We start from the raw sequence: 16,322 nt of genomic DNA on the forward strand, positions 1-16,322 counted from the left end.
TGAATTGCCTTGTGTTGGAAAGTGCTATATAAATAAACTTGCCTTGCCTTGCCTCATGTCATTTTTTAATGACAAAATAGAAAACATTCACCAGCAACTAACTCCTAACACCACCTGCAGTATATCTCTCCCTGTTTTCACCGACCATCTCTCTCATTCTCTTTCAAGTTTCACACTTCCCTCTGCTGTTGTAATATCTGACCTCATCAGTAAATCCAAGCCATCTACCTGTCAGTTAGACCCTCTTCCTACCCCCCTGGTAAAAGCCTTTCTACCTTCATTGTCCTCCCTTATAACTGTCATCATACACTCCTCCCTCACCTCTGGTCTTGTTCCCTCACTTTTCAAATCAGCCGCCATCACGCCCATACTGAAGAAACCTGGTGCAGACCCCAACAACTTTAATAACTACCGTCCAATATCTAACCTACCATTTCTCTCAAAAATCCTGGAAAAAACTGTTGCATCCCAAATCCATACCCACTTGTCTGACAATAACCTGTATGAACAATTTCAATCAGGTTTCCGCCCCCATCACAGCACAGAAACAGCACTGGTGAAAATCACTAATGACCTCCTCATGGCAGCTGACTCCGGACTATTAACTATCCTCATCCTCCTTGATCTTAGTGCAGCTTTTGACACCATTTCCCACAGCATCCTCATTGACAGACTGACTTCCATCGGGATCACTGACACACCCCTCCTCTGGTTTAAATCATATCTCTCTGGCCGCACTCAGTTCATCCAACTCAAAACCTTCAAATCACAGCCACTTCCAGTCACAACCGGTGTTCCCCAGGGCTCTGTCCTGGGGCCTCTTCTTTTTATCATCTATTTACTTCCTCTTGGCAATATCTTCCGTAAACACAACATCCACTTTCATTGTTACGCGGATGACACCCAGCCCTACTTGTCCTCCAAACCAACCACCATCCTCCCTGTCTGACTGCTTACAGGACATCAAATCCTGGTTTTCCTCTAACTTTCTCAAACTTAACGACAGTAAAACCGAGGTTCTCCTCATTGGCACAAAATCCACCCTAACCAAACCTGACAGTTTCTCAATTACTATAGACAACTCTTCAGTCTCCCCCTCCCCTCAGGTTAAGAGTCTGGGTGTCATCCTCGACGGCACACTTTCATTCAAATCTCACATCAGTAATATCACTCGGTCTGCCTATTTCCATCTACGCAACATCAACCGCCTCCGGCCGTCCCTTAACCCTAAGACCACCGCCATTCTTGTTCACACCCTGGTCACTTCCCGCATCGACTACTGCAACTCCCTTCTCTTTGGTCGCCCTCTCAAATCCATCCACAGACTTCAACTGGTTCAGAACTCTGCCGCCCGCATCATCACCAGAACCCCCTCCATTAACCACATCACTCCTGTTCTTCAGCAACTTCACTGGCTCCCCGTCAAATCCCGTATCGTTTTTAAGATTCTGCTCCTCGCCTTTAAGGCCATCCATAACCTCACTCCTCTGTACCTCTCCGACCTCCTGCACATCAACACACCCATCCGCACACTCAGATCTTCTGCTTCCCTCAGCCTCACTGCACCCCCCTTTCGTTTAACCACCATGGGGTCTAGAGCCTTCAGCCGCTCTGCACCCCGCCTCTGGAACTCCCTCCCACCTGACATCCGCAACACTGACTCTCTCCCCATTTTCAAATCACGCCACAAAACATATCTCTTCACACTCGCATATCCACCCTGATCATTATCCATCACACATCCTGTTTTATTTATTTGATTTGTTGCATTGTCTTGGTTATGTTTCTTATGCTGGTGTTAGGTATTGTGTATCTTGTTTTTTATGTGTTGTACGGCGACCTTGAGAGCCTTGAAAGGCGCCTATATAAAATAAATGAATTATTATTATTATTATATCCTTAGAGGGCTGCGCCTATATCAAATCAAATCAAGTTTTATTTATATAGCACATTTATAAACGATTTTTGGTCGAGCCAAAGTGCTGTACATATAATAAAAATAGCCTACAGTAGAGACACTTTACAGCAAATACAATATACAGTGCTTCTCAAAGTGTGGTCCGCGGACCACTGGTGGTCCGTGAGCGCTCCCTAGTGGTCCGTGAGTATATTGGTAACATTTCACATTTGAAATAAATAAATACATTTAAGTTTTCCGCACTCTCGCGGGAATATCTCCGCAATGGAGCGCGCTAAAGTTTCACTTTTGATTGCATGATATAGCCCAGCGCAACACCTTCATCACACTTGCTGCCACTTGTTTGTACCATTTTCAGGCGATTTTTAATCTGTTCTAGAAAAACGATGCGATTTTGGATATTTGTGGAGTTAGGTGGTCCACGAGTGTTTTTTTATTGGTTAAGTGGTCCTTGGTGTGAAAAAGTGTGAGAAACACTGGCATAGAAGCTATATACTCATAGAAGCTGGGTTACAGTACGTAACCCCAGTCCTGCAGAGAGCAGACGACCCAACAGCACGTTTTTGGTCCAGCATCACTTTACAAAACGTTTGCATTAAGACACTAAGATTAGCTGGTCCATTGTAAAGGTCAGTCCACCTTAAATGAGCAGTGGGTGATCAACAGGTGAAAGGCAGGACACGGGAACTTGCTCCTGAGGAGATGAAACTATTTTTAAACAAGAAATAGTCGAGTCAACGGGTCAAAGAAATGAACATTTGTGATTATTAGTGAATCGGTTGCAGGTGGGTGAAATCAGGCTTAGGGAGTAACGTATTAAATGTAATGGCATTGGGTAATCAGGATACAAAATAGGCAAATGTATTCCCTTACAGTTACAGAAGCAAAAACAATCAGAGAACAGGTACATTTATGTAAAACAGGACTCATGAACAGGATAGCAATGATACAAAACATTTAGAAATAAAGAACAAAACATCAAATCATCCTATATCTCTATATGGAAACTTGGAGCCCTTAATCCAAAATAAAATGGTTCATCAACAGTCAGTGGTTAACATATAAATCAGAAAATCAGTATGACAAAAATATTAAACATATTCTCCACTTATGTTGATAAAGATGGAGTTCATTTAAGTCTTATATGAATGTTGTGCAACAATGTTAATCCAGTCAGACAGAATTCTCTCATGTGAACTGTCATAAGACGTATTCATTGTCCTCCATCAGCTTCTGTTTCCATGTGTGCAGCTGAGCTGCTGATTGGAGGCTCTGCCTCTCTGTCATCCTCAGTTTGAATTTCATTAAGCTGTGAGGACTGACGACCAACACACTTGTGTCTTTTGAAATTACTACGCCATTTAAATCTTTTGTCACAAACATTGCAGCTGTATATTTCCTCTCCTGTGTGGACTCTCATGTGTTTTCTTAAACCTCCACTCTGTGAAAAAGCTTTCTTACAGATTGAGCAGCTGTGTGGTTTCTCTCCTGTGTGGATTCTCATGTGTTCCTTTACATTTCTATTCTGTGAAAAAGCTTTCTTACAGACTGAGCAGCTGTATGGTTTCTCTCCTGTGTGGACTCTCATGTGTCTCTTTAAATGTCTATTCTGTGAAAAAGCTTTCTTACAGACTGAGCAGCTGTGTGGTTTCTCTCCTGTGTGGATTCTCATGTGTTCCTTTAAATGTCCTCTCTGTGAAAAAGGTTTCTTACAGACTGAACATCTGTATGGTTTCTCTCCTGTGTGGATTCTCATGTGTCGCTGAATATTGCTTCTATATGTAAAATATTTTGTACACACAGAGCAACCAAATTGTTTCTTTACAGCACAACGGCTTGAATCACTGACAGATTCTTGTCTATTTTTCAGTGAGGTTGAGTCTGACGCAGGTTCTCTGGTCTCCTTCCAATCAGCACTGTCTTCAGTGTCAGGTTCAGATGAGTCTCCAGAGTCAGGTTCAGAAGAGTCTCCAGTGTCGTCCTCAGTCTTTGGCTGTAAACTGCTCTCTGGAACTGAGTTCCTGGCAGGTTCTGGTCCTCGACAGTGATCTCCATCAGCTTCTGTTTCCATGTGTTCAGTTTGTCTATGATGAGGCTGTGAGGACTGAGGTTTCTCTTTATCATCTTCACTATTCACAGGGTCAGGAGGGAAAGTAGATTTGATGATATCAGCCTCCTCCAGCTCCTGAAGCTGCTCTCCCTCCTGACTGATCCTGAGTTCCTGCTGTTCTTGCTTAATGTATGGGGGGGACTCTGGGTCCTCCTGGTCCAGACTGGTGTTCCACTCCTGCTGGTCAGGGAGAAGCTCTTCTTTAACCACCACCAGCAGCTGTACGTCTGCAGGAAACACACAGTCAGAAAAAACTGTTAAGTGTTAGGATTTAAAAATCTAATCATCATTCAAATGGGAGACATTTTGCAGCCCTAATTAATGCATTGTATTTGGGATCGTTCACAGCTACACTACGCCTATAGAATGGTAATACTCTATTATAAATAAAAATCCTGCATTTAAACCTTATTTAAAGTGGACCTATTATGCTATATTTGAAAAATATATTGTAGGGCCATACCTAACCATTGTAGCCATGCCTCATACCCCTCTATTCCAGCCCTGTTCCAAAAAGGCTGATTCTGCTTTAAATGGAACAGCTGCTGCTAGCCACGCCCCTTTGTAGCATCATGCAGCTTTCCCCTGCTAAGAGAGTTTTCTACTGGGAGAAACTCAGCTAAACACTGCGGTGATTAAATGCCATATTATGCTCCAAACCATTTCAAGCATTATTTCTGAAACAGTATGAAGGTCAAACGTTTCTCTCTCTCGCAGGGTTTACCGCAAGGACATTATGTTACACATATTCTCTCCAGTACAGCGTTAGCTCTGAGTGTTAGCGATGCTTGCTAATGTAAACACAGACCATATTACTCCCAAAACACGCCTTGCATTGTTTTCAACAGCGGTAATTAAAGTTTAAAAGTCTCAAAAATGCTACAACTACTGTCACAAACTGGATGAATGTGAAGTATTTTGTTAAAGGAGGATGAAAGCATAATTAAGGAGCACTATTGGAGTGACTTTGATGGTTATTGGACTCAGGATTAATTAATTTGGATTCCCGCTGTATGAAGAAATTAAAGGACGGCACAAGTGGAAACAATTCACAAAGGGATTAAACTGTTTAAAACACATGCTCAAAGTAAGCCGGATTTTGCCGATGTGTTCAAAAGTTGTAAATAATCTAAATAGAGGAGACTGATCTGATCGGAGCAACTGTGACAAATAATCCAACTGAAACCGGCATGGACAATGACTATGTTTTTAAAATACGCTTATCCAGCAAAGCCTGGTTTGGACACTTTACGGGCAGAAGAAACATTTCTATCAAAGAAAAAATTATACATTTTTATGCCTTTAATAGCTACTAACTTGAATTTGTATTCAAATGAATTAATCAATTATTTTGTATATTGTATTGTAATGAAGTATGTATTGATGTAATAATAAATTAATAATAATAATATATATTATTATAATATAATAATAATAATAAATGTATTGAGTTACAATAATATGTAAACAAATATGATATTTGGCCTCAAATCATCTGAGGCCTGGCGCCCCCCCTGCGATCTTTGGCGCCCCCCAGGTTGGGAACCACTGAGCTAGACGACTGTATACAGCAGGGGTGTCCAAACTTTTTTCACCGAGGGCCACATACAGAAAAATATACGAAGGGCTGGGCCACTCATAAAGGTGAGGTATATCGCCTCATCAGTTAAGTTATAAGTTAGCAACATGTAGGTAAATTAGGCTCGATACATGAATATGCTTTAAGAAAAAAAACGCCTACATCACAGCTCTCTATAGGGTTTAATTTATCTTGTTGGCAGCTCATCCCTTAAAAACAGAAGTCTCAGAGTGATTATAATAAGATGACATAGGGTCTATTTCAAGCTTGTTATGTAAATAAGTTATTAGGCTTTTTTGTATCAACTAAGATTTGTTAGAAAATGTTATGACTTTTGACTGAATTTATTTTAAAAGTGGGCTTATTAACACATGAATGTAATATATTGTGTAATATACTGTGTAATATATTTGTACATATATATTTAAGAAGTACAATGTAAGAAAAGCACACGTTTAATTTGTGGGCCATATTTCATCATACTTTTTGAATTAGCTGAGGGCCGATTCAAAATGGCCAGCGGGCCGCATTTGGCCCCCGGGCCATAGTTTGGATACCCCTGGTATACAGAGACGATAGGTTGGGACCAGAGTTTCCGTTAGCCGGTAATTACCGGTTTTTAGCTGGTCAAATTTATAAAAAAAGGGTAAATTCAAAACCTGCCGGTCAAAATGTGCGGTAATAATTAGGGATGCTCCGATTGATTGGCTGCCGATCATTAACGGCCAATATTCACTCTTAATAGTTTGATCGGTGCTCTCTATAAAGGCCGATCAGGACAGCTGGATTTGATCGATATGGACATAAACGCGAGTGAGGTATAACCAGACGAGAGAGAGAGATCAGAGATCCGATCAGCTGCTGAGTTTGAGGGAGACACACAGCTCTACATGATCACCTGAAGCCCGACTGCCTCTGACGGCCTCTGACTCCCAAAATCGGGTTGGTGTGTCAGGGGCTTTAGACTGCTGCAGTGCTCACATGAACCAAAACAGAAAATAAGTGGCGGGGACTAGTGTTGCACGGCGGCACAGATACTAGAAAGGTATCGCTATACCCTGCCGTTAAAAACGTTATGATTCCTCCATTTCATTAGTATCGGTACATTAACCTGTTAAGAATTACATTGTTTTAATAAGAGCAGTGTTTCCTGTGTGTGTTCAGCGCTCTGCCTCCACTCCCTGCAGCCGATGTCAGCTCCTCTAAGCTCCTTGTTTGAGATGATGCTGCTATTTTAGTTCATACGTATTCTTGTGTTAAACTTTCCTGTTGGCTCCCAGACCGTAGACGATGAAAACAAGGGATGACTCTCTGCAGTCTACCAGGGCCGAAACAACACACTTCGGGTTCAATAACCCACTTTTCAATAAGGCAGACACGTGAGCTCTTCTTTGGGAGCCCGTTGCACTTATTAAGGTCTTTGTTACAGATCTAACTTTGAAGACACTCGACAGACCTATTTTGCTGCTGCTTCGTTCGCTTCAAAACACTCTCACTCGCGCCACCCCACCCCCCTCTCTCTCTCTCTCTTAAAGGGATAGCGATCTGACTCGACATGACCCTAATATCATAACTCTTGTCATTTTACCTTGAATGCTATTGCTTTAATTTATTGTATTTATTGTTCTCATTGTTCAAAAGTTTGTGTTATGACTGAAACATTTTTCCAGGTTTGAAATAAAGCACAATAATGACATTTAAGACGGTTTCCCCTTTTTTAAGAAAAGTATCGAAAAAGTATGGAAATCGTAATTATTTACTTGGTATCGGTATTGAAACAAAAATGTTGGTATCGTGACAACACTAGTGGGGACAGAAACATGGAGAAAGGTACCAAACTCCCACCGTTTGAAAAAGTACACGTCCCACCGTCCGGGACGTGTTATTTACAATATCGGACAAGTAGATCTACAAATTGACTTCTCCGGCGGACAAGTGACGTTTTTCGCCCTGATTTATTGACAAATTATTGATAAATTCAGTTTACAAAAGGCAGAACTCATTCGCAAATTGTACGTGTCCGCCATTGTTCGAGCACAGGGATGTCAGTATTGTTTATGAAGCAGGGTATAGAAAGTACATTATTGAAATGAAAATACTATATATTTACTTTTACAAACAGTGAGCAGCTGGGCAGCTGCAGCATGTGTATTGCAGGACATGTGTAAGCATGCAAGCGTCTTTGAGTTGTAGAAAAGCGCTAGGCCTATAGACTATAAATATAATGTATTATTATTATTATTATTATTAGGCCTATGTGTTGGACATGTGTGGTTGGACTCTGTCTCACAGGCAGGTTGCAGTGTAACATCAGAGGAGACTAGGCCAATTGTACATTCTCAAACTGCACCACTTAGAACTAACTAAACAATGCAGAGATTATTATTATATAATTGTATTCAATAACCGCAAGAAATTAAACAGTATAAAGTGATTTGTAAATAGGAATACAGATTTGACTTAATGTTTTCATAAATATATTTTTCGCCCAGTTTGTCATGGGACTTATTTTTTACCCTCTCAAAGAACCGGAATCGAGAACCGAAAATAACCGGAATCGAAAAGCAGAACCGGAATCGTTAAAATCCAAACGATACCCAACCCTATGTGTGATGCAGTAAAATCTTACCGCTCACTTACGTTAGCGGTGTCGTAAAAATCGTGGGAAAATGTAAAATACGATGGAGTTGAAGAAGATTCCAGTGGCCCCAATGTTTGTCCATTCTGGACAAGTGAAACATTTATTCGGACAAGTACATTTCCAAACTCACTTGTACATGGACAAGTACTCTCTAAAAACTTTTTCTCACACTGTGGATATTTGTAATTAGTCCAGGCGGCAGAGTTGATAGAACCAGAGTTATGTGTAACCACCATAAAGTTGAATTTCCTTATCACTGGACTCGGAGGCTAACTTGTTTTCTATAGCAAACTAGATAAAACGTGAATGCCCTGGCAGTGGCAAATAGCTTTGGTTTTATATTTTATTGCATTAATGTTTTTTGAGATTTACAAGAAATATTTGAAATGCTACTCTGTAAAGGGAATAGTGTTGCACGGTGTACCGATACTTGAAAGGTACCGCGATACCCTGCCGTTACAAACGGTACGATTCCTCCGTTTCATTCGTATCGGTACTTTAAGAATGACGGGGAAAAGTACTCCGGTGAGAAAGCGCCGTTTTAATAAAGAGCCGTGTGTGTTCAGCGCTCTGCTTCCACTCCCTGCACTGCAGCCGTGCCTGCAGTCCCGTATGGCAAGCCATTTGAGTATTTATTCAATTTCCTTGATATCAGACGGCAGCGGACTACACTAGTTGGCTCTTTGATTTCACTTGTTAGATATATGGTCAAACTAGTCAGGCACTCTGCTTTACTAGTTCAATAAAACATTTCACTAGTCGCTCTTTTTCAGCAACTAGTGGCACTTTTGTCCGACTAGTTAACACGTATGCCTTACTAGTGACGCCAGGAGCAGCACTAGTAGCGCCAAAGTCCCAACGTGTAAGCTTTTTGATGAACTAGTGGCCCTCTGACCGTACTAGTGACCCTAAAAGTCTTACTAGTTAACTAGTGCACTGCAAAAGCTCTGACATGTTAACTAGTCACACAAAAGAAGCACAACTAGTTAACATGTCAGAGATTTTGCAGCGCACTAGTTAACTAGTCGCACCCAGAATCACTCACTAGTTAACTATCCATCCATCCATCCATCTTCTCCCGCTTATCCGTGGTCGGGTCGCGGGGGTAGCAGTTCCAGCAGAGAGCCCCAAACTTTCTTTTCCCTGGCGACATCAACCAGCTCTGACTGGGGGATCCCAAGGCGCTCCCAGGCCAGCGAAGAGATATAATCCCTCCACCTGGTCCTAGGTCTACCCCTTGGTCTCTTCCCAGCTGGACGTGCCTGGAACACCTCCCTAGGGAGGCGCCCAGGTGGCATCCTAACTAGGTGCCCGAACCACCTCAACTGGCTCCTTTCGACGCGAAGGAGGAGCGGCTCAACTCCGAGTCCCTCCCTGATGACCGAACTTCTCACCTTATCCCTAAGGGAGACACCAGCCACCCTGCGGAGAAAACCCATCTCGGCCGCTTGTATCCGCGATCTCGTTCTTTCGGTCATGACCCATCCTTCATGACCATAGGTGAGGGTAGGAACGAAAATGGCCCGGAAGACCGAGAGCTTTGCCTTCTGGCTCAGCTCCCTTTTCGTCACAACGGTGCGGTAAAGCGACTGCAGTACCGCTCCCGCTGCTCCGATTCTCCGGCCCATCTCACGCTCCATTGTTCCCTCACTCGAGAACAAGACCCCGAGATACTTGAACTCCTTCACTTGGGGTAAGGACTCATTCCCTACCTGGAGTGGACAGTCCATCGGTTTCCTGCTGAGAACCATGGCCTCAGATTTGGAGGTGCTGATCCTCATCCCAGCCGCTTCACACTCGGTTGCGAACCGATCCAGTGAGTGCTGAAGGTCGCAGACCGATGAAGCCATTAGAACCACATCATCTGCAAAAAGCAGTGGTGCAATCCTTAGTCCACCGAACTGCAGACCCCCCCCCCCATGACTACGCCTCGAAATCCGATCCATGTATATTACAAACAGGATTGGTGACAAAGCGCAGCCCTGGCGGAGGCCAACCCTCACCGGAAATGGGTCCGACTTACTGCCGAGGACCCGGACACAGCTCTCGCTTTGGGAGCTGGAGTATGACGGGGGATCAACACCAATCTCCCGGGGGGAGGTCACTGAGGTCGTCAAACAACTCCACAGTGGCAAAGCCCCGGGGGTGGATGAGATCCGCCCGGAAATGCTGAAGGCTCTGGGTGTTGAGGGACTGTCATGGTTGACACGTCTCATCAACGTTGCGTGGAAGTCGGAAACAGTACCGAAGGAGTGGCAGACCGGGGTGGTGGTTCCCCTATTTAAAAAGGGGGATCAGAGGGTGTGTGCCAATTACAGAGGCATCATACTACTCAGCCTCCCCGGGAAAGTTTACTCTAAGGTACTCGAAAGGAGGGTCAGGCCGATTGTCGAACCTCAGATTGAGGAGGAACAATGCGGATTGGTCGTGGTCGTGGAACGACGGATCAGCTTTTTACTCTCGCAAGGATCCTGGAGGGGGCCTGGGAGTACGCTTATCCGGTCTACATGTGTTTTGTAGACTTGGAGAAGGCGTATGACCGAGTTCCCAGGGAGTTACTGTGGGAGGTGCTGCGGGAGTATGGGGTGAGGGGGTCTCTACTCAGGGCCATCCAATCTCTGTACTAGTTAACTAGTAAAGGCAAAATGTTCACTAGTTAACTAGTTGACGCCTCTTTTGACCTTACTAGTTAACTAGTGGGGCTCAAAATGTCTACACGTTAACTAGTGAACCCTTTGCCTTTTACTAGTTAACTAGTGAGAGAAGTTTAAATTCCACTAGTGAACTAGTGAGGCTTAAAATGTTCACTAGTAGCACTAGTGGATCCCAAATGTGCACTAGTCACACTAGTAGCACAGAATGCTAATGAGGAGGAGGGGAAAGAACGCATCGAGGTCTCCTATTGGCCCTAAGATATAGAGCGCCACCCAGCCCAAATAGTTTATTTAAGAGCTTAAATACACTGTTTTAAAATATGACCATATTTAAACGAATATAAAACAAAAGTATTTGTGTAATTATGATCATTGTATATCAAATTAGGTAAGAACATTGAAGACTTTCTTAAAATTAGAAAGTTGCCTTAGGACTGCAGACACGAATATAGATCCTCTTTAAAACATTTTATTAAGCTGCAATTTGAAAGGTGCTTGGATTATAATGGCATTGTGATAAAAGAGTGACATTATTGATGGATTGAAAGAGGAAGTAACCCTCTTCGGATCACAGCTTTGAGAGATCGCCGTGACTTCCGTAAATATTAGTCTTGGCAAATATGGAGAGGTTGTTTATCTTCATACGGATCTATCGTTACCCTGATTTTAAGTTCTGTCCAGTGTTTCTGCTTTGTTCATTTCATGAGCACCACTGATAAAATGTCTCACGATCACTCCCTCTACTTTTGTGTCTCGAGTACCGGTGTTCTCACACACAAGCGTGCGCACATTCGCACCAACAAAAACACACACACAAAGCGGAATATAGCAGAAGCAGAAACATGTATATTTCTAGGTAAAACACACACTGACTGACTTCCCCACGGACAATATGTTAACAGTAGGCACTAAATACCCGACTGATGCACCTCACGTCTTCAAGACCTTGCTAAAACATCGCAGAAGAACGCCCCCTCAGGCTCTCCCTCACAGAGCTGAACTGACCAATCAGAATCTGGGTCCCGCCTGCTTCATTTGCCTATGGCTGACTAGTTAACGTGTTGGCCATATGAACGGCAACTAGTTAACTAGTGGATACATATTGCAGCTTACACGTTAACTAGTGAAGGCAAAATGTTCACTAGTTAACTAGTTGAAGCCTGTTTTGGTCTTCTAAGCTGACTAGTGAGGCTCAAAATGTGCACTAGTTAACTAGTGAGGTCCAAATTGTCCACTAGATGCACTAGTACAATTGTTTTTACCTTACTAGTTAACTAGTTACACACACTTTATCTCACTAGTTAACTAGTGAAGCCTTAGAGGAGTCACTAGTGAACTAGTGACACAGATGTTTTTCTTACTAGTTAACTAGTGGAGGGCATTTATTTTCACTAGTGAGGTTATATTATAAACATGTTAGTCTTTGACCTGACATGTTGCACATTTGTCTTACATGTAAGGCCTTTCCTTCGACTAGTTTGGCTTTGTTTGCACTAGTGAGCAACTGCATGCAACTAGTTAGCTATTGATTCAACATGTATGGCTTTTTCCAGAACTAGTGGATATTTAGAGCCCACTAGTTGTGCTTTTGTTCTCTCTAGTTCAACACAATGACTTACTAGTTGACGTGTACGTGCAACTAGTTAACTAGTGAATTGTTTAAAAGTCATACATGTTGACTAGTGCATTTGTTCACACATCACTAGTAAACTAGTTGTACGTACACGTCAACTAGTAAGTCATTGTGTTGAACTAGAGAGAACAAAAGCACAACTAGTGGGCTGAAAATATCCACTAGTTCTGGAAAAAGCCATACATGTTGAATCAATAGCAAACTAGTTGCATGCAGTTGCTCACTAGTGCAAAAAAAGCCAAACTAGTTGAAGGAAAGGGCTTACATGTAAGACAAATGTGTAACATGTAAGGTCAAAGTCTAACATGTTTATGACAAAACCTCACTAGTGAGAATAAATGCCCTCCACTAGTTAACTAGTAAGAAAAACATCTGTGTCACTAGTTCACTAGTGACTCCTCTAAGGCTTCACTAGTTAACTAGTGAGATAAAGTGTGTGTAACTAGTTAACTAGTAAGGTAAAAACAATTGTACTAGTGCATCTAGTGGACAATTTGGACCTCACTAGTTAACTAGTGCACATTTTGAGCCTCACTAGTCAGCTTAGAAGACCAAAACAGGCTTCAACTAGTTAACTAGTGAACATTTTGCCTTCACTAGTTAACGTGTAAGCTGCAATAGGTATCCACTAGTTAACTAGTTGCCGTTCATATGGCCAACACGTTAACTAGTCAGCCATAGGCAAATGAAGCAGGCGGGACCCAGATTCTGATTGGTCAGTTCAGCTCTGTGAGGGAGAGCCTGAGGGGGCGTTCTTCTGCGATGTTTTTAGCAAGGTCTTGAAGACGTGAGGTGCATCAGTCGGGTATTTATGCCCACTGTTAACATATTGTCCGTGGGAAGTCAGTCAGTGTGTGTTTTACCTAGAAATATACATGTTTCTGCTTCTGCTATTTTCCGCTTTGTGTGTGTGTTTTTGTTGGTGCAAATGTGCGCACGCTTGTGTGTGAGAACACCGGTACTCGAGACACAAACGTATATGAACGTGGGACATTTTATAAGCGGTGCTCATTAATAAATCAGAAACACTGGACAGATCTTAAAATCAGGGTAACGATAGATCCGTATGAAGATAAACAACCTCTCCATATTTGCCAAGACTAATATTTACGGAAGTCACGGCGATCTCTCAAAGCTGTGATCCGAAGAGGGTTACTTCCTCTTTCTATCCATCAATAATGTCCCTCTGTTATCACAATGCTAATCTAATCCAAGCACCTTTCAAATTGCAGCTTAATAAAATGTTTTAAAGAGGATCTATATTCGTGTCTGCAGTCATAAGGCAACTTTTTAATTTTAAGAAAGTCTTCAATGTCCTTACCTAATTTGATAAAGAGTCATATGATCATAATAACACAAATACTTTTGTTTTATATTTTTGTAAATATGGTCATATTTTAAAACAGTGTATTTAAGCTCTTAAAGAAACTATTTGAGCTGGGTGGCGCTCTATATCTTAGGGCCAATAGGAGACCTCGATGCGTTCTTTCCCCTCCTCCTCATTAGCATTCTGTGCAACTAGTGTGACTAGTGCACATTTGGGATCCACTAGTTAACTAGTGAACATTTTAAGCCTCACTAGTTCACTAGTGAAATTTAAACTTCTCTCACTAGTTAACTAGTAAAAGGCAAAGGGTTCACTAGTTAACGTGTAGACATTTTGAGCCCCACTAGTTAACTAGTAAGGTCAAAAGAGGCGTCAACTAGTTAACTAGTGAACATTTTGCCTTTACTAGTTAACTAGTGAGTGATTCTGGGTGCGACTAGTTAACTAGTGCGCTGCAAAATCTCTGACATGTTAACTAGTTGTGCTTCTTTTGTGTGACTAGTTAACATGTCAGAGATTTTGCAGCGCACTAGTTAACTTGTAAGACTTTTAGGGTCACTAGTACGGTCAGAGGGCCACTAGTTCATCAAAAAGCTTACACGTTGGGACTTTGGTGCTACTAGTGCTGCTCCTGGCGTAACTAGTAAGGCATACGTGTTAACTAGTCGGACAAAAGTGCCACTAGTTGCTGAAAAAGAGCGACTAGTGAAATGTTTTATTGAACTAGTAAAGCAGAGTGCCTGACTAGTTTGACCATATATCTAACAAGTGAAATCAAAGAGCCAACTAGTGTAGTCCGCTGTCGTCTGATATCAAGGAAATTGAATAAATACTCAAATGGCTTGCCATAGTCCCGCCCCTCTCAAGCACGTTCTAAGTCCCTCCCCTCTCTCGTGCACTCGGCCACGCGCTAGCTGCTAGAGCATGTGAGAAAACGAGAAGCATGGCTGCAAGTGGGAGTGCAACTGCCGCTGCGCCTCGGCTTGTTGACAAAAAAGACACCAGAAGCGAAATTTGGAAGTATTTGAGCTATATCTCTGACAGTGAGGGCAAGCCTACGGACACCACGAGGCCTGTCTGTGAGACATGTTTTAGATCCCTGCAAACCAAGGGAGCCAATTCAAATTTGGCTAAGCACCTCGCCAACCGGCATCCAGACAGGTTAGCGAATGTGATAGATAACATAATTACATCATGCTCAAGCCCATGCCCTCAAATCTAAGTCAAACCAGTGTAATTTATTTTGTGACAAACGAGGCAATTAATGGCAATGATAACTGTCTAATATGGCTATCTTTTTAGCTAACTTACCAATGTGGCTAACATCTGCAATATATATTTTGTTAATAATTATTTATATTACTGTACTATTACATGTTAATAAAATATTAAAACAATTATATTTTATAAAATAAAAAAGTTGTTTGAGATGATGCTGAATTTTATTTAATACGAATTCTTATTTATTTTGTTTATTGTTTTCATTGTTTAAAAGTGTGTGTTATGGTTATGGTTCTGGTGTGAAATAAAGCACAATAATTACATTTAAGATTGTTTCCCTTTTTTAAAGAAAAGTATCGAAAAAGAATCGGAATCGCAATTCTTGACTTGGTATCGGTATCGAAACCAAAATGTTGGTATCGTGACAACACTAAAAGGGAATAGGCCTACTATTGTTAAAAAATAACCTTATTTGTTTAAAATAAAAGTGTGCAATACACTACTTTTGAATTCATTATTGAATTGTGTGCATAACGATGCAATTAATTACAAAAAAATATTTGATTGATCATGATTAAAATGTTTAATTGTTGCCCAGCATTAATAAATAGTCTTAAGTGTTACCAAAGAGTTAGTGTTAATTAAGAGTAAAGGGAACAGACCTGCTCTGTGTATCCGAAGCTGAGGCTGTAAAACAGCGTCCAGTAGTTTCTGGAGTCTCTCGTTCTCCTCTTTGGAAAGAGACAGCTCCTCCTCGAGCTCTGCTATCGTTTTTTCAAACAGAGCAAATATCTCTTCAGCAGCAGCAGTGAGTCGCTGCTTCTTCAACGACAGCAGCATTTGGACTCTACTCATGTTTACTAGATCACCTTTTCCTGCAGACTCCGTTAAACACACCGTTTCTCTCTCCATCAAACTCTCAATCTGACAAGTGTTGCTAACGTGTTTCCAGCTAGCATGCTAAGCTAGCTCCTATAGTCCGAGGTAAACGCTCCAGAAAAAAGAGCACTGAGTCCATTCGGAGGTTTATCCAGACACACAGATGATGGATCAGTAGAGCTGGAGCTCACACACACTTTCTCAGGAACACAGAGAGAGAGAACCGTAGCGACGAAACGCCACATGGATCCAGGTTAGAAAGAGCTTCTTCTTTTTCTTCTCTCAGTTTTTGGCGGATTGCAAACAACTTTAAAGGTGCATACCGCCACCTACTGTACATGAGTGTGAATCATCATATCA

The 16,322-nt window shown here is 42.0% G+C and overlaps 1 protein-coding gene across 1 annotated transcript; it reads right to left on the reverse strand.

Moving 5' to 3' along the window:
- Window positions 1-2,605: 2,605 nt before the first annotated feature.
- Window positions 2,606-15,804, reverse strand: LOC117546232 (zinc finger protein 79-like). Its single transcript, XM_034216394.1, has 2 exons — window positions 15,746-15,804; window positions 2,606-4,255 (listed from the first exon to the last, which is right to left on the reverse strand). Exon 2 carries the CDS (start codon window positions 3,987-3,989, stop codon window positions 3,132-3,134), a length of 858 nt encoding a protein of 285 aa, XP_034072285.1. The 5' UTR covers window positions 3,990-4,255; window positions 15,746-15,804; the 3' UTR covers window positions 2,606-3,131.
- Between the last annotated feature and the right edge of the window lie 518 nt (window positions 15,805-16,322).

This window comes from Gymnodraco acuticeps, unplaced genomic scaffold (assembly GCF_902827175.1).
Source record: "Gymnodraco acuticeps unplaced genomic scaffold, fGymAcu1.1, whole genome shotgun sequence".
NCBI lineage: Eukaryota > Metazoa > Chordata > Actinopteri > Perciformes > Bathydraconidae > Gymnodraco > Gymnodraco acuticeps.

Bases quoted from the DNA above. Each gene is read 5' to 3' on its own strand.
- LOC117546232 (XM_034216394.1), bottom strand. From the start codon at position 3,989: ATGGAAACAGAAGCTGATGGAGATCACTGTCGAGGACCAGAACCTGCC.